At 41.4% G+C, this 19,200-nt stretch overlaps 1 protein-coding gene across 1 annotated transcript in view; it reads right to left on the bottom strand.

Moving 5' to 3' along the window:
* The window catches only part of NPSR1 (neuropeptide S receptor 1), a gene marked incomplete at both ends in the record, with an annotated part of 55,999 nt that extends 51,484 nt beyond the window's left edge, over positions 1 to 4,515 (bottom strand). The window contains one exon of the mRNA XM_082289200.1: positions 4,369 to 4,515. Within this exon, the coding sequence (XP_082145326.1) occupies positions 4,369 to 4,515 (147 nt within the window). The remainder of the gene's footprint in view (positions 1 to 4,368) is intronic.
* Positions 4,516 to 19,200: the final 14,685 nt, after the last annotated feature.

Below are 19,200 nucleotides of genomic sequence, written 5' to 3'. Positions count from 1 at the left end.
AACAGTCATTACAGCATATTGCAGAGGCTGTGTTCAGGAGTCCCTGACACCTTATTTGTGTAAACTTAATCCTCCTCCTCTCCCCCCACTGAAAGATTGCAAAGTTACCTCTGAATTATTTGATATGTCTATTTTCTAAAATGTGTGATTGCGTTTGCAGAGATTACTCCAGAAATTTGACAGCACCCATTATTATTTTCCTATTATGTATTCAATGATTGGATGCTCTGTGATATTTGCTTGAAAATCAGAATGAGCAATAGCATAAGCAAATGCTTTTCAGGAGATAAAGCAACTCCTACATTTGGATGAAAGGATAGGGACATCAGACTGTGACTTCAGCAGTCTCTGAGAACACCTGGAGTCAAATCCATGCAACAGGATACTCCTACAAAACCTCTCGACATGTTGGTCTCCTCAGCTCTTTGCTGGAGGTGGTAAACCCCAACCTTTGTAAAGAGAATTAGCTCCATGGATAAGGAGCCCAAGTTTTTAAAGTTGTGCTTAATTGAGCTAGGCTGTGCTGTCCTGTTTAATATCTGAACTATAGGGGCTAAAACACACAGATACAGGGAATGCTACGATGTGGGGGGAGGACAGTCAAAGACACATACACACGTTTAAAATAATTTGTGATGGTTTTGACAGGCACGCAGTTCCTAGTGAGAGCTGTAACATTTCAGTGTCACTGCTGTGCTAATGCTGCATGGCACAGGGGCCAGGGCTTATGGGGCCAGAGGCAGGGTCCTGCCAACATTTGGACAAGTGGTTGGGGTTCCCAACTGGCAGGGGAGATATTGGTGTTCCCAGCAACTTTGGGTGTAAACAACAAAACCTTTGTGTCCTGCTCAACAGGTGAGGACTCAACTCTACACAGCAGGAAACAAAAAGTACCTCTGCTCTGCTGGGAGGTAGGAAATTATGGTGGGAACGCAGTCCCCCTGAGAAAGGAACAGCAACTGGAGTTTTGAGCACTCCAACCTTTATTTTCCTGAATAAAACTAGGGCATCTCCTTTCTCAGCAGTGCTCTTAAAATAAAGATGATCCCTACCCAATCTTTCTGAGGACAAGCACATGCTCCTGCCATTGTGGAAGCTTCTGGGCTGTTGAGTGCCTGAGGAAATGCTTCCTCCAGCCCTGACAGAGCCCCCCAAACCTTACTGAAAAGAGGCCAAACCTATTCTGAGATTCCAGCTCTTCTCCAGGCAAGTTTCTGGTTTGTACCTTGTCAGGTTTGCAGAGTTAAGAAGGTTCTAAAGTGGAGGAAGGCCACAGGTGTTCAGATGACTTCTGCTCTTTCTGGACTACTGTATTTGGCAGGTGCAGTTGATGCTCACTTAGAGCCCTTTTACACATGGATTAAGCACATATGGAGGAGATTGTTAAGGGATGTAAGGAACTCTCCTTTGGCCTGGGAAGTTGGAGCTGTAATTAATACCAATTTGCACATCTGTTCTGAATTAGGTGCTGAAATAGCCAGCAGAATTCCTTGTAGTTTAAGACAGTAACCTACCTGGATACCTCATAGAAAGGCACCCAAGAAGAAAGATTGTCTGGGTTTTCAGAGACAATTTGCCATAACACAGCAGCAAGACCTAAATATCTGTGGGAATGAGGCCGTGCCTTTGCCATGGGAAGCACCAGCTCCTCTTGCGTGCTGAATGGCGCATGGATACAATGGATACACCCAGTCCTGCCCCAAAAGTTGCCATTCTGTATGCCAAGAGTCACTTTAGTTAGCTCACACGGCCCCAAATCAGACTTCATTAGCAAAGCTTTGGTAAGCAGCTGGCACTTCTGTAGTAATGACTACCAGAAGAGAATCTGCATTCCTCTAAGTGGAGGAAATGCTCCATTTTTGAGCTAAAATAAATCAACCAAACACTCTCCCCTCCCTCCCCAAAAAAATCAACAAAAACCTGAACTGGCAAAAAACTTTCTAATCTGAAACTGTGCAGGGTTTAGTTGTTAAGCAGAGGAACAGACAGAAGCTCAAATTTTTCTGAAAGAGAAGCACTCACAACTCAGCCTGTAACAGGACTTTCTGGCACTGAAATGCTCTACAGCATGTTATTTTACTTTTGTCACATTGCCACCACAGTATAACACAGACACTACCTGCAGTGGGTACTGGCTGTCCTTCTGCAGTTTGGGAGGGAAAGAAGACACCAGTGCATGCTCATGTAGTTTGAGCAGCATGTGAGACACCCTACACAGCTGTCAATAGGTAAAATCATTAAAAAGCCATTAACACAGATGTCACTCCCTAGTCTTCGTTTATCAGTTTAGATCATGTTTTCCTAAGACTGCCTTGATAAGATAGGTTACAGCTGCATTTTCCAAGCAGAAATAGCTTGTGTGCTCTGTCTGCACCCTAGCACACAGGCTCTGGGGTCAATCTGTGTAGTGGCCACTCACCCACCCTGCCTTCACAGTCAGCCACAGGCTACAGTGTGTTTGAAAATCCCAATAAAAGGCCCAAACCCTATTTGTAAGCTACATTTTGAGCACTGAACTCTATTTTTCAAATTCATTCAACCTGTTCCAAACTGAAACTTATATTGTTTTAGCTGCTTGACTACAACCTTGTAAAGAGAGAGGTGATGCATCTTGGCTTTCTGAAGTGGGCAAGGACACAGCCACAACACAGGCAGAGCTGGTGGAGGACAGCCAGATAAGTCAACAGGTATCAGCAGTACCTTCCACATGTGAGTTTTACAGAGTGCTGAAACTGCTGGCAGGGACCCCTGTCTTCCCTGCACTGTAGTCATCAGAGCAGGTGCTTTCTCCTTCCTTTCCTACAGCTGCACCAGCTATCACTCATCTCTAGAGTAAAAATACTTCCATGCCTATCAACAGCTAGTAATTGATGTGGAATCTGTGTGTCTCCTTGTGAAGTTCATGCTATATGTGCCAGAGCTAGGCATCCGGCAGAGACTCAAGTGCAAGTCTAATGAGAAGCTCTCGGCTACAGAACCATTTCCTTTAGTAATGGATGAGCATGCATGACTATCCTTGGTTTCCTAATTATTGTAATTTACTCAATCTTTCCTATTAACAAGCATTCTTCTGCCTGGAGACTTTCTAATAATGGAATTAATTGTCACTTTTACCATTATAAAATACTGCTCCCATTACATTGTTCAGATTTACAGCCCTAACTATGAAAAGAAGACAGGAGATAAAGTTGTTAAAAGTATTTTGCTAGTCCCTTCTGATTTTTTTTTCAAGAGCATTTTAGGAGTCTAACGTGGAGAGAGGAAAAAAAGGAATAAAAAATAATTTTCACCCTTGAAATCCTAAGTAGGAAGTAGTATCTTAGTGATTATCAGCAGCATGTTAAAAGAGACCCTCATTAATTACAACTGGCACTATGGATCACCTCTTTCTTTATCGGGGTGGGAACCTGCTGTAATCCCACTGATTCCACCAGGATTGTGTCAGAGCACTGCCAATCTCACAGATACAAAAATTGCTTCTGAATATATCCCTTTTTACCTCACATATTGTCAAACGATATAAGTGCCTGTATCTTTCCAGCTGAAATTGATCTCTTTGGTCCCCAGGCTCCAGAAGGAATGGCAGGGTACTCCTAGTCAGACTTTTTAATAACTTGAACTTGTACAACATGCCATAACAGTAAAGAAGCACATGGCATTCAGAATGAAATTAAGTAATAGCAACAGGCATAGAAATCTGAAGGAAATATTAACTTCAGAACTTCTCTAATCTTTTTCCTACATTCACCTATTGCTAGGGTGATGTTCAGTTTTGGAGATGACTAAATACACTTCTCATTCAATTCAACAGCATTCACTACTGAATGACTCATCCAGTGCATTCTTAACAGCCGCTTTCAAAAGATACTGCAACCCCCACTCAGCTAACAAACAAGCAAACAAACTAATTAGAACCAGTCCCTCATGATTAAAAAAACCCCAAACAACAAAAAGCCCCTCTCACTTGTGTACAATGTTTGTTGCAGCTGGAAAATTGAAAAGAAATCCCTTATGTCAAGATGATGCCTCTAAGAAATTACATTAAAAAAAATGTGCTAAAAATAAGACGAGCTTTTGACTAAAGATGCATGTACAATTACAATACCTCTACAGAAAAACAATACAGTCCTCTCTTGGAAGGGGATAGAGTTAGCTAAGACATGTAAATCTGAAGTCCAATTTCTGCAAGTGTTTTGCTTTTCAGTTAATGCCTCACACATGCTGTCAGCTGTCTTTGCAGGGAAAAAAACCTACCAATATCTGGTAAAAAAAAAGTTTGATAATCTTAGTTGCCTCCCCACATCTGTGCTGAAAATGCTCCAAAGCTGCAAGGATGTGAGAAAAGTAATGCACACCTTAAAAGAATACCTTAAAGGAATAGTAAAAGGATCCCCACTCCTCTTCTGCCACCACTTCTGTGAAAGCCACCGTTTCAGTGCAGGTGACAAGGGTGAGATCCAGCCAGCCGGTGCCTCCCTGGGAGCTGCTGCTGGCTTCTGTGGAGTTGACCTCCATCACTGGATTTTGCTTAAGTTCTCTAGGTGCTTGTTTTAGTAAGAGTTAATGCAGCCAGGCTTCTCCTGTAAAAGCGCAGCACAAAACCAGCTTCTCACTGCTCCACCACTGGCTACCAGAGGCGTCGGGCTTCAGTGCAGCTGAGTGATAGAAAAAAACAAAAAAAGCCAAGCTGGCATCACTTTGAGCATTCTTTTGGTACAACTCTGGATTGCCTTGCACCCCAAGTTGTTGCCTCTGGAGTCAGGCACACCTGTAAAAGCGTGGGCCTCCTCCCTGCACTAAGCCCAGGAGCCTGGGTATTCCACTCAGCAGCTTTACTTACTTACCTTAGCTGAGCTCACTGTGATTTTGATTACCTGCAGTCTTATGGTACATCCATATACAAGCACCAACACTCTCTCCTGTGTTAGCAAAACCCTATTAAGTTTTTAGGCTTAAGCTTTCACAATTTCCCTGTCAATACCTGACTTCAGAAACAGACCTCTCTCTCACCTTTGCAAAGAGCTGGAGTGTGCTGCACACCCAGGAAGGCAGTGCTTTCTTCACTGTATGGAAAACCTGTCTGGAAAGGCACAGCTCCTACAGACTTAGAGGCTCAAGACTCTCCAGAACAAGGTAATCCATTATCTCTCTATTCACGGATTTTCTGGGCACTGATCCCACATACCCTCTGTTTATTCAGATGTTTTTACCCATCTCCAGAGGCATTACCCCAGCTTTACCCCAAGGTGACAGATGAGACTACAGTCACCCTCCCCAACCAGAGCTCAAAGTCACTTCTAAATCCAGCACTTGCTCAGCTTTGCAAAGGTGCTCTGCCTCAATGAGAATGCAATGGTAAGCAGAACGTGATGCATTTCACATTCACACCCCACCAATTCAATCTTCCCTTACCTGCTCATGGCAAAACCCAGTCTTGTGTTTAAGTAGGCACAGATGGCCATGGGGGAGCTCAGGAGTCTTTAAACTCCTCTCTCTTGCCAGCACAGCACTGTCTCCCGAGCTGCTGGAGCAGGGGTCTCCACAACCTGCCCACATTGTCCTTGTCCCTGATCCATGTGGGACTGTGCCCACCCCTGCCTACAAAAGCAGCAAGAGAGGGGTCACTAAATGGTCCTCCAGCTCCCAGGGCCTGTAATAGCAGGGGAAATTCAGGTCCAAGTTTTGACTCTGAACCCTCACAAGTTAGGACATGTCTGATCTAAGGCTTCGGACCAGGCTGTTCTAGAGACTGCAGAAACCTCTGAGTGTCTGAGCAATATTAAGACTCTCCAGAAGATGCTGGAGTCTTCAGAGCCATTCAGTGGAGTCATTTAGAGGAGGGAATCAGTCTAGACCAATACAGATAATCAGCACCAGTCACAAAATAATCAACTCTGACTAATATGCACCAGTGATCAGTATTTAACAGTGGCAAATGATTCATAGGTTGGAATGTGATCAGATAAAAAGAAATACTGTGTTTTGCTGAAAACCACTGGCGAAATGGTCAAATATATTTTATATAAAAGAGAGGGGAAATATTTTTGAAGTTTTTCTGGCTGATTGTACAGGTTGACTTTGAAATTCTGCTAAGAAATATTTAGGTAGCATCCAAGCTTCTTGAAAATACTTTACCTTTTTTTTTCCTCTTCTTCCTTCTTCTTACTTTTCTTTCTTATATTTACAGAATTCTCTTTGCTAGAGTTAAAATTCATTACACCGAGCTTTTGGGTTTTTGCTCTTTCATTCCTACAGAGCTGTTAAGCTCGAGCATACTACAAGCACTAAGAGGCTTTTCGGTATCTACACCACACGCCAGATCACGTGCAGCTCCCAGGGCTAACCTAGAGTGACTTGTCTTGTGGCTCTGACAGCTACTTTCTCTAACTAGTGCTTATGGAGTTGCAAAAGGTTATCCCGTGCCCTGCTCCAGCACTCTCCAGTCTCCACTGGAGAGTGCTGGAGGGCTAATTCAGGTTTTCCATCACTATCAGCTTTTCTGCCAGTGAGTATTTCTCAATTACAGTCACTGCCATGTTTTGTTGAGCATTTTCTCAAAATGCTGTTTAGCCATAGAATTTGAAGCCATGGGCTGTCTATGGTACCACATCTAGAATTAAGCTAATTCCCTAGAATAAAATACTTTATTTTTAAACCACTACAAGTCATTACAACACTTTGAAATTTGGTGTTCAGAATTTGTTCCCCACCCGACTCTCCATGCTGAGATTAAGCAAACTCTGAAATGAATGGCAAAATAAAATACTTTTATGATTGAATATCAAAAGCTTACAAAAGGCAAGATCAAATCCTAGCAACACCTCTGTGCTGAAGAAATAGCTGATTGATTCCTGTAAGCGACTTTGTTGTTCTCCTCAGTTGGGACCTTGAAAAGTCTCTGAGAACTTTCAATGGTTTAAGAGATTGAGACAGTTTTAAAGGGAGAGAAATTGAGTCTTTTCTCTGCTTTAATATAAAATTCTCTCCAATTATTATTGTAAGATAGTTTTTTATCTAATATATAATAAAATATGCTTCTTCCTTCTTAACTATTTTAAAGACCCTGTACCGTAGAACTGCACCACAGCATGCTTCATGAGTTGGAAAGATATTGAAAAAATCCTTAAGCAGTAAGAATGGATTATTTGGAAGAATAATAGAGAGAACTGGCTTTAGAGGCCCCTTCATTTGCCATTCCCTTTATCTTGGTTTCAGAAGACACACACATTTAGTTTGCTTAAATAAAGCCCTGCACCAAAGGACCAGAATACCTAAGAGCATGAATGGTTCTGCTGAAAGGTGAAGAGAGTATTCTGTGGTTATTGTGTGCAACGAAATTGATAACCTCCATGCACAGAAACATGGGGAGAGAATCTCCCCACAGTGGCATGGCACTCCTGACTGGAAAGAAGAGTGCAACTGCAGAAAGTGAAAACAGGAGATTGATGTGATGTGATGATGTGATGTGATGTGATGTGATGTGATGATGCGTGATAAATGAAGGTAGGTAACTCTGGAAAGAAAAGGTAAAATAAAAGGGAAAAAAAAAGAAGCAATAAATCAAAGTTTTTAAATATCAGGTACAAATTAGTGATTTTGATTATTTAAGCCTGAAATTCCTTGGGCAAAAACTCTGGTCTTTCCTGCACAACAGCTGTGAGATGCAGTAGGTGGAGATGGGTCATTTTGCACACCACATTGTGGATGCTCCATGGCAGGCAGAGGTGCACTCAGCAGCAGTAGGAGGAGGGACTATGCAGGAATACCTGGTTCCTCCTATGCTATCCATTTCTGTATCTTGACTTCCCTGACAGAAACTATTGTGTGGCAGTATTTTTATGCATGATGCTGATAATCTGCCAAAAGTCAGCCAGTGTAAATATGTGTCTAATGGTTAAAAAGATTAGGCACATCTGAAATGGGCAGAAAAAAGTTCTGCTCAAGTCTATATTATTTTTTACTGAGACTTTATGGTAGATTTCTCTTGCTGTATTTAGGCATCGTTTGGAGTAAATTGAAAAAAATATTTGGTTTTTTGCTCTTTGGAGCTCTGCACCCTGGAGTAGTTGGGCACAATCATATTAAATGCAAAGAACAAATAATGCTGTCAGACTGTAGGAAGGAAGAGAAGTGGGTATTTCTTACTTCTAAAAGAGCAGCAAGCTAATTATTTTTCTGTAAAAACCATGCTTACGCAAATCTTTATATGCCAGCTTGGAAGAGGAAGTTTAGCCTGCTCTTCTCAAAACACAGCTCTTCTCCCCAAAAGCTGAACTTTTGGGGCAATTCAGAGGGATTTAGCTGCCGGCTTTGGGAGCATAGCACCACTCTACACTTGTGTTCCCCCATCCCCGTTGCACAGGAGAGCAGAACTGGCACATTAGTGACACAATTCCTGTTGTCTGTCAGAAATTCATTCTCCTTTAACTTACAAGCTGCTCAGTACGTGCATTGGTTTCCTTTGGCGCTGTGCCTCCAGAGGGATGCAGACCTGGGCATCACAGGTAGGGAATACCCAAACAGGCTGGATTGATTCCCTCAAACCTGGAACCAAAAAAGTCTTCATGTGGTCCCAGTGCCTGGGATGTGGCTGGGAAGGGAAGCCCCTGTTTCTGGACTCTTGTAGGTCACCGCTGTGTGTGAAACAGAGGGCTCCATATGTGCCTTACTTAGGGTGCAAGTATTCTGCCACACATTTGCACTCATATCTATACATTGTTTACAGTCCCTCCAGGTGGGGATGACATCAAGTTTCTAAGTCTTCAATGACTTGAACTAGCAATGATCGTTTATAGGCTAAATATACAGTTACTGAATTTTCTTGACAGAAACCCCCAACACCCATTCTCTACCCTCCACAGTGAAGTGGCTGTAACTTAGGATTTTAAAATTCAGGAGTCAAAGCAAGATCTCAGAAGCTGGTTTTAACCTCCTCCCAAGCATTTTATTTCAGGATCTGTATCCCAAATTGGGACCTGGCAGCATCATGTTGACACTGCCAAACTTAGCCATTCCCAGGCTGCTCTTTGTGAGGTGTGAATTTCAGCTACTCTCTGCAGAGACTTCGGGGTTGTGACTCTGTCCCATATGTGCCACATGGATCACCCTGGGCTACAGGGCCAACTAACAGCACACTAAGTTCAGTCCATCCCCAAATTTCTTGGTTCTGGAGTTATAGGCTAGCAAATACAGCTGAAGAGCCCTTCTCTTTGATGGAAAAAAACTGAGTTTGATTTTCATCCAGAATCTGAACTAACTTAATTTTGAAATATTAAAAGCATCACAGAATGAGATAACTATTCTGTGCTGGGCTCCAGGCTGATCTCTCACCTGTCAAGTCTCTATGCAGCTTTGAATCAGATACCCAAACTGACAGCAAGTTGAATTTTCCTCTTAGTGTTTGTTTTGAAACAGATCTTTTGCAAACGCCTAGATTTTACTCATAGTAAAATACTGGAGTTGTAGAAGTCACAGAACCTTTTATATAATAAATGATAAAATGCAAGCTGGTTGTTTCTCTTAAATGTTTTTTTTTTTAAGAGGAGATTTTTCCTCATCTTTATTACTTTGTTTGTCGTCTTATTCCAGATTGGTTCATTTTGCAAAAGGGATACACAGCCATTTCTCATCTCCTGTTAAGAAACTTTTGCAGAAGAATGAGCAATCCTTAAGGAATTATCTTTGAAAAGAAGCAAGCAGATAAAAAAAACACGGAAAGGAATGCCATTAAATATGAATATTGTGTTAGCGGAACTGTCAGGCACCCTGAGATTTCAAATCCCTTCACTCTGTTCCCCTCAATATAACCATCAAGGAAATCATATATTTTGCAAGGGCCTGATTCTCCATTCATTTAGCATGTTGCAGAGCAGAATTTCTTCCTGTTCTGTGACTAGAATGGCAAGTAGCTTCCACAAAAAAGAGCCAAGCCCTGTGAACTGAAACAGATGCCTGATGAATGTGCATTCCTGTAAAATACTGAAGCAGTCAACATAGTCACTTGGAGTGTTCTAACTTTTAAGGAGCCGAGCAGGTGGCCAAAATGTATGGCATCCATCAGGTGCTGGCATGTAGTTATGTGTGCAGATGCCAGTAAGTAGGTAGAATAAATTCACAGTCCGCATCACCACCAGAAAGATTGTTCCTTCAAAATCTTCTGCTTCCAATTGCCAAGGCACTGTCTGCCCTTCTCAAAGAACTGCAGCTGGAAAGGGAAAAGAGCACAGAAATAAAACCAAGCTGCCAAAAGGGAAAGGTGGCTTCAGGTGAGCCCTGGCCGGCTGCCAGCACAGCCGGCAGGAATGCAGCCAGCCTGCTCGACTGCATCACCTGGCACACCGTATGCTCATTAACAAGGCAACTGCGGGGAACAAAACACCAACCATATGCTTGCCCTGCCCCGCTCCTCCCTCTGCTTAAGGTCCCATTTAACTACAATGAGCACCAATGTATCTTGAGGGGGGGCCAAGAGGCTGTGCAGACACAGGCACTGGTTCCCATTTTGTCTACAGCTGGCATCAGCAGCTTGTTGCACAATCTTCTGAGCCACAAGCCAGACCCTCAGCAGTTCAGAGCTCTGTTTTCCACAGTACAGGAAGGCCCTCAGAGGAAAATTGGGTTCAGGATTTCCACAAGCCAACTTCTTAGCCACTACTGACACATAATGCATTTAACGTATATAAATAGGAATCCTTTTCAATTCTCTTTCCACATTGTTGCTTAGAAACATTTTTCTTTCATTTTCCCATGTTTAATTAAACCAAAACCAATTTAACAGGCTGTTGGACTAGATGATCATTGTAGGTCCCTTCCAACTGAAAACAGTCTAGTCTAGTCTCTTCTACACCAATTCTTATTTCATCTTAATCTACAGAGTATGGATATTCACATCATATCTGCTCTGGGAGAGAAATACTCCTCTCCTCCCGCTCTTTATCTTTCTGTCTGCTACCTCTGGTGGGTGCACACAAGAGGTAATTTCCAGTATTCCCATTCAAGCCTGCACTGATAGGAATGACTCCCCTGTTAGATTTCAGAGGATGCCTGGATCTGATAAACCTCTCTCTTCTTCTGCAGGGCATGATCCAATGGGTAAGCCTCAGGCTTGGAATTCAGGGAAGATAGTAAGCACCTTGCTCTTCTGCACATTCCCATTCTGACCCTGGCCAAGAGATCTCCTCTCCCATAAGGAAGTGTTGTGGTGGCTAAGTCCACTTCACACCTCCCAAGCTGCCCTAAAAGTGGTCTCTCTCTACAGCACTGTGCTACAAAGTTCTCCCTTTGTCTAGATTCTGCTGGTCACTGGCTCTCTCCCCCTCCCATCCCTTTTCCCATTGGCCCCTGTTACATCACTCAACCTTGCCTCTGCCCCCTAGCCCTCAGACTATTGCTTTTGGATGCTCTGCCCACCTTTGGGATCTCTCGGGACAAAACCGGCGCAGGCGTTCGGTTTTGGGTTCTTCATGCCTCTGTTCCCTTCGGGCTGTTGCCATCAAACGCCTCGGAATTGCAGGCAGAGAGCCCCTCTCGCCTCTCTGTCTCCGGTTCGTGCACAGCCTGGGGGTGTGAGCGGCTGCTCGCGACCACCTGCGAAGCTGAGATCGTGAGCACGCGTGGGTGCTGCGAGAGCGCTGCCTGAGCGTGTCCACGAGGGACCCTGTGGGATAAACGTGGCATTGATCCGCCATCAACCATCGATCTCCACAAGGAAGAGCTTTGGAAAGTGAGCCTGTGACAGAAACTCAGACTCTTCTGGATGTCATTCCTCATTCACCTGGATGCTGCTGCCTGCTCCCCAGCTCTGGTCACACAGAGCACTTGCAGCATCCAGCTGGGTGTTTGACTATAATTTTTGACAGACCCTCTATATACAGGGACCTGATTCTCTGTTTAAGGAGACCACACCATTGGTCCTCAAGTGCCAAATTGGAACAACTGAAATCAGCAGTGAGCTAAAACTGTGCCGACCCTCCTTTGCAAAGAAGGGATAGGTAAACTCACAATAAATGAGCTGTTCATTTCACAGCAAACTGAACTTTTGCTATGAATTTCTGTTGGGCAGAAGGTTTTAAAAACCTGCAATTTTAGGTAAAGTTTAAAATTAAAGTTCAAAACATAGCAAAAAGAGGGTAGTTAGTGCATAAGAACGTTTTCAGCCTATGTTGCCAGCTTTAATCTCTGATCAAATAGTACTACAGATGATAGCAAGAGAGAAGAGGGCAACAGAGGGAATTAGTCTAACCCATCAACACTAAAAGCTTCAGAAAAGACCAGCACAAACCACAATGTAGGTCAGAAAATGTGCCCGTCGAGAGGTAGTGGGAAGAAAAGAAAGTGTGGGAAGAAAAAATTTTAAATGCCTGCATCCCTGCTCTCCTTTCTATGGAAGAAGTTGTACCTGAAGTAATGAACACACTCTGTCTTGTGGCGATGAGCAAAAGAGTGGAATTACAGATTTACAACAGAGGTAGAAAGCCATTAGATGAATTGCAGGACTTTTTATTACCAATTGCAATTTCATGGCAGAGATATTATTTATTAAATGTAGAAGCAGCCAGTTGAATTCTAACTGCTCTTTGGTTTAATTCCACTTATAAAAAGGCTGAAGACATTACACAGAGCAGACTAAAAGTGCTCTGCAGTAGCAAGTTTCTTTCTCACTGCCTTCACATGGATACACACACACAGAGAAATAAAAAAGTCAGTGTATGGAAGGGGAACAAGTTGCACCCAATTTCCCTTTAAAAAAGCCTAAGGTAGAGTAAAATAAATGTACTGTAGTGTTATCATTACTGCACTTGAAGAGCAGTTTGGACAATGTAACATCCTCAAGTACTGAAGCTCAGTTTTTTGCCATCTCCAGGAAAAGATAGACTTTACTCCCTCTCTCTCATAGAAAACCAGTGTGCAGACAGAAAACAAACCTGTGAAATGACATGTCCTGGGTCAGAACTAGTTGGGGTGGGCAGGGAGGAAGAAGACAGTGTTGGCCATAATATGCCATTGCCTCTCAGGTCATCTCCATGAAGCAGGATTATGTATATTTTCAGGCAGAAAAAGGGATGAGTTATTCAAACCCCAGCGGCTTCGTGCCAGCACTTACTTTGAATTCACTGAACTGCAGAGCAGTAAAAAGCAAGAACCAGAGAGAAGTGAAGAAATACCCAGAAACTGTCCGAGCTTGTGTGGCTCAGATCTCTAAGGCTTTGTTCATGCTTATCTGTCACTGTACATTGGCATGAGCAGGGTGTTTAACAACTTACATTGGCCAGAAGACCGAATGCCATAAAACAAATTTTGTTTTTTTAATTTTTTTTGTGTGTTGGGCAAATAATAAAAAAAAAGGTCCGGCAGGAGCAAAAAAAAATACATAAAATTTTTATAAATATGTTTTGTATATAAAAGAGTAGTCTTCTGCAAGGCAGTTCTTTTTAGACTATAATACAGATATAAATTAGTCTGGTGTGATACAAACCTTCATTTCCAAAATACCATAGTCTTTTGCTAATATATTTTTCAGGCATACTCCTTTGGATATTATCTGGAATTCTTTAGCAGTACATTGATGTTCCTGATCACACTATGAAATATATTTTCATTAAAAATGTGGAAATGAACTGCTATCATTTCCATTTCTGCACAAATAAAACCATTCCATTAGGGTTCCAATTCAATGGAGAAGTGAAACAGCACTGCCTCACATGCTGACTCGAACACAGAAAGCATAGCTCAAAGAAACAAGATTGCCTAAATAAAAATACAAAACGTAGCAACCAGTTTAAGGTTGTGGATATAGCTGGGGTAAGTATTCACATCCCCCGTGAACATGCAGCAAATTCTAACCAGGCAAATAAACTCAGTCCAGTATTTTTATGCCCACACATTTTAACGCACTATTGTGTCTCTTTGTGTTTCAATGAGGCGACAATGATGCGGATGTCTCATGCTAATGATTCTCTGCTCACCACTGTAAACGTGAGTAAATGTAAATGTGATTATGATACAAATGCTCAGAGAAATGCGAGTGTTGTTTTCAGAATGGGTATGGTTACCCTCATGATGGCATTGCACACAGGCAGCCCTCACCAGCTAGCTGAGGACAGCTGCTCTATGTGCAGTAAGTTGTGGACTGGCATTGCCAGATCTTCATGCAAATAAATGGGCTCGGCTCTTTTCAGCTCGCAGCTTGTGCCCAAGCATGTGAGCAGCTGATCTGGCTTGCTGACTACATTTGGGAGGTAAGCTGTGGATTTTTTTTCACATTAGCACTGGTATGTGTATATGTATAAGCAGAAATGATTTACTGTCTATACAGAAAAAACAACATCTCCTGTAGTTAGCTGAGAAATTTCCAGTCCTTGTCCAAACATACCTCTGAAACAGGTAATATTGTTCTTGAAATAAAGCAGTACAGGATAAAATAATAAGTATCATCAAGGAAGCAGGAGTGCGAGAAGTTTCGAGTGCATAACAATGGTGTGGGAGGAATATATGAAATAGCAAATACAATACCTAATTTGCTAAAGTCATTAGAAAGAAACCAGAAATCAGTGTGGGAGACTTTCGTTGCACCTGCTGCTCAGAGCTAAGTTTTCATAAGTTTTAAAATGACCAAAATTGTTGAAGAGTTCCTTAGGTTTAATCTTTGGAACAGAAAGAAAATTGGAAGGGAAAAAAAATTATTGTTATGCATCCACATGTATCAAGCCAGTGAGAGATTAAATGAAGGAAAAGGAAAATGTCTCTAAGCTCAAAGCATTCAAAGCTTTTGTAGCAAAATTTGCTTCAGGAGAAAATAATGTTTTCTGTGGTTATGAACATGCAAAAAGATTCCAGACTTTATATGAACTGCTGCTTGGGGATTAGATGAGGGTTTAATATCTTTCTCAGAAAAAGGATTAATTAAAATCTGTCTTCTTTGGGAAGGTGATGAGCAAAAAAATTTCATATGCATATAGAGCTTTTGAATTATTTCTCTACAGAAACGAAATGTATTTGATGACTTCTCATTTCATATCTTTTTCTTCAAAAAAAGGAATAATTTTATATTTTTATTCATAGGACTTACTGAAGGGATTTTAACATGCTTTTTTAAAATGTCAAAAAAAAATTAAATCATGGGAGTCTCCTTTAGAAAACTGTGAAAATCTGCTGTTAGGAGCTGAGGAAATACTGCTTGAACATCACTAAGAATCTGTTCTTTTGTTACATATTTTACCATGCTTAACAGTGAAATTGGTTGAAAGTCTACTGGCTAGTGATAGATCTAATTGCAGTTTTCATTTCATGATCATATTGTGAAAAGTTTTACTTCTCTTTCTACAAAAGACCTTGATTGTCATCAAAAAGCGGAAGCATGCACACACACGATTGGTTTTTGTTTATTTCCAGACCTTAGCACCTTAGCACCTTAGCAGCTGGTGTTTTAGAGAACTTGGATGAAAATCCAAGTAATCTGGCCCTGCCTCAGGGTGTGAAAGTCTGGAAATGTCTTTCACCACCTTGTGAAAGAAATGACACAAATTAGAGCAAGTCATAGGATACCTGCTGGTGCCTGGCCCCCACCATTCTCTTTCTCTCTATAAAGCAGCAATCCATGACAGTTGCAGTGAAAAAAAAAAAAAAAAAAAATCCATTATTTGTTTCATGATAGAAATGCCTGTGAACATGTCTGAATTCCCTTCAGCACTGATATAAAAGAAATAGGTATTTTACTGAACAAATGTAATTTTAAAAATGGCTAAAAATATTCATTTTGAGCTATCAAGACAAAAAAAGCTATGATTTTTAACTTTTTTGTCAAAACTAACCTTCCCTTTTATGAGGAGTTTGACACCAGCAATCCTTAAACTGTACCATTTTTGAAAATGAAATATGTGACAAATTTACATAAATTTATACATACATGTGTTTTTATATATATATAAATTTAAATTACTCAGACTAAATTTCAGAGCTTCGTGTTCTGAAAATCATTGACACACAATGAATGGATAGCTAGTTTGAAAAGAAAAAATAAAAAAAGAACCAAGAAAACAAACAAAAAAAAACCAAAACCAAAATAAAACAAACAAAAAAAAAACCAACCCAAACACACAAAAATCTGTATAATCAATGCATAATCCATACTGGAAGGGTAGGAAAGTAAGAAGCAATGAGTGACAAACTGAAAGTAAGATCTAAAGAAGCAAACGAAAACAAAGGAGAACTTTGCAAACATTCTTGTACAGCTTCTGTCCTTAAAAACCTGGGACCTCAACTGGATTTTTTTGCCTTCCATCTGTCTCATTTCTTCAGTCCCAACAGGCATGAAGTCTAAGGCCAAGGCCTGTCAGCTTCTGCTGCCCTGTTTGATGAGCATCAGTGTCCCTTGCTCAGGTGGTCAGGATCTCTGCTCTGCAGTACAGCATCGGTAAGGCCAAAAACATCAGGTGTGCTCCTGATGAGCACACTTGAGTAATTACCAAATAGTATAGCAGGGAACAGCATCTCTTGGATGGAGTAGAGAACAGAATTGGATGATCTGGTCTACTAATTTAAACATGGCTCAACTTCAGCAAGTATTTGCCTGAACTTTATAAGGCAATCTTAGCCCATATGCTTATCATGGATTCAAGGAGCTCCAGAAAGGATTGATGGCCTGCAATTTTACAGTCACTGCATGGTCCTGTAAGATGAATATGGATTAACTGTCCTAGCATTAAATATTTAGTGTAATAAAATGGTTTTTTAAAGGTATGGAAGTGTGACTTGGTCCTGCATTTTAATTATGCTTAAAAAAATTAATGTCAACATGTAATTTGTTCTTTTCAAATCCTAACATGCTCCAAAGATAAATCTCTTCTGTTTGAAGAAGGTTGAGAGAGTCAAAGGAGAAGATCAAATAATTAGGCATAGGTGAATTTAAAATCACCGTTCCACACTATCAAATAGATTAGACTTCAAAGACAGAACAGTAAATTATACATATGTAAAATATATATGTACAATTTCTCGTTCCACTTTTGTAATTGAAGAAAAAAGAAGAAGAATATATGTTTTATTAATTCATCCCAGACTCTCTAGATGCTCAGTATTAGGTCAGCAATTACGTTAAATAAGTTATAGTGAAATCTTTGTGGTACCTGCCCAAAATTAACCTGAGCCTGTTCCACATCATAGCATATCTATGGCTCTGTCTAGCTGAGACTGGGTATGCATTTCACCTTCTGTACGTTTTCTCCTACACTACTTTTTGGAACTGTGCTAGCGAACTATGAGGACAGGAGGTACAAGCTCACCCTGGTAGTGAAATGAAAATAGAAAATTTCAGCTGTGTTGCTTTAGGTCAGGTAGCTGGTTTGTTTTGGTTTGTTTTTTAGTTTAACTACAAGTAGATGTTTTAAAACTTCCACAATGAAGAAAATTAAATATTCCACAGGGAAGGTGCTGAAGTTGTAATTTCTCTGACCTTTTATTTTAGCTGAAACTCTTTGCTAAGTTGAACACTACTTGTGAAAGCCAAAAGCCATTAAGATTTTATCACATTGGCCTCTTACTGGTTCTTAGTGGTTTGCCTGCAGATGAGCCCAGATCTTATCTTCGTGTCGTCACTTAAGGGCAACACTGTTCAGTTCAGGTCAGAGGCAGAATATTTTTCCTCCTCTCCTCTGTTCCTGGTATCAACAAAGCTGGTGGGTGAGAAGAGCTGGATAAGAGAGGGAGAATCCTCCTGCCTTTCTCACCTGGGCTCAGCCCCTTTGCTCACAGTGTAACACAGCTCACCTCCAGTTCCAGGTGTCCCCCACTGGGCTCAAATTTCCCAGCTTAGGGAACACAGCCATGCAAGGTTAGGGATATAGTTCCAATGGCAGGAAGGTTAAGGTTTTTGGCCACCATCTGCAGCATCAACGTAATGCCTGGGGTTTTAAATGGTTTTTTATAGCAGAAACCATTAAACCACTAGAATATGCCTCCTGAGCACTATAAAGTGGATAAGTAACGAGTTCAGCTATCAGTGGTTTCTGCACCTTCACTCATGCCTTTCAAATGGTAGCGTGACCCCAGCAATTTGACACCAGCAATTCAAAAGAAAGAGGTGAGCAGCAGTTAATTTTACAGCATGGAGCACCCTGAAATCCACCCAAGGTAATACCTGCTAGTGGAGCCAGGTTATGAAGTGACCACACTGCCCGAGTGGCCACATCCTGGTGATAAACTTAACTCCATAAAGACACCTCAATAATTAACACATTTGTTTTTGATTGCTGATGGCAGGGTTTCAGCTGCAGCTGGGCAGACTCTCTGGGGACATGGAACTTGCTTGTAGGAATGAGCAAACAAAATCCACTCATGGAGGTGAATTGTCAAGCTTGCCCTGGTGTATCGCCTACATCTGTGCAGTGGGGAAAAGGCTGCATGTGACTAGTGTGACTTTAAAATGAAGCATTGCACCTCTTGACACCTGCCTTTCTTCTGGAGACCAAAGTAAGTGTGATTTTTTTCCCCATCTCGCAGTGAAAACTCAGTTTGATCTCCAACCTGAAAAGATGAAATTTTATTTGCGCACAATTATTGTCCCATAATTATATTTAAAAAATCAATAGCCACAGATGTTCTGTGGCCTGCCTTTATTGTAAAGGACATTGATGCTCCCAAACCAACTTTTCCAGAAGCCCACTGCTGCAATCAAGTATAAGAAGCCTTGGATACGGCAGCTTGCAGGTGGCTGATCAGATCATTTTGCAGTATTGTGACAATTCTTCCCGCCAAATGGGTTTCCAAAGACCATTTTAACTCCATGCATTTTCTGAAAATAAATCCCACAGTACAGGGTCTGCACTTTAAAAGGCAGAAATCAGCTACTCCCTATGTGTGAGGCATCATGCTCGTTTCCAAACCCAGGTAAAATTTTGAAGACAAATCCAGTATATAAAAACTAGCTAAACTTTGATGGGTTGCCTTGAAAAGTTAAAAGAGGCTTGACAGAGCATCAGCAACAGCAGGAAGAGCAAGTACTCCATGAGTTTTACCTGTGAAAAAGATAAAAGGAAACTGTCTCTGCTGGCGTTTAAAAATAAGCAACAGCACACATCCTCAGTATCTCCAGCAGGAGCCTTGCATGCTGCACATTAGAACCAGAAGAAAATACCCTAGAGATGCAGAAGGCAGCAGGGTGGGTTTCTCAAGGTGATTACAGGTTACTGACACGCCGATCCTGCC

This window comes from Coloeus monedula (genome assembly GCF_965178545.1).
Source record: "Coloeus monedula genome assembly, chromosome: 1".
Lineage (NCBI taxonomy): Eukaryota > Metazoa > Chordata > Aves > Passeriformes > Corvidae > Coloeus > Coloeus monedula.
The sequence above is the reverse complement of the archived record's forward strand: the minus strand, read 5'-3'. Positions and strand labels throughout refer to the sequence as shown.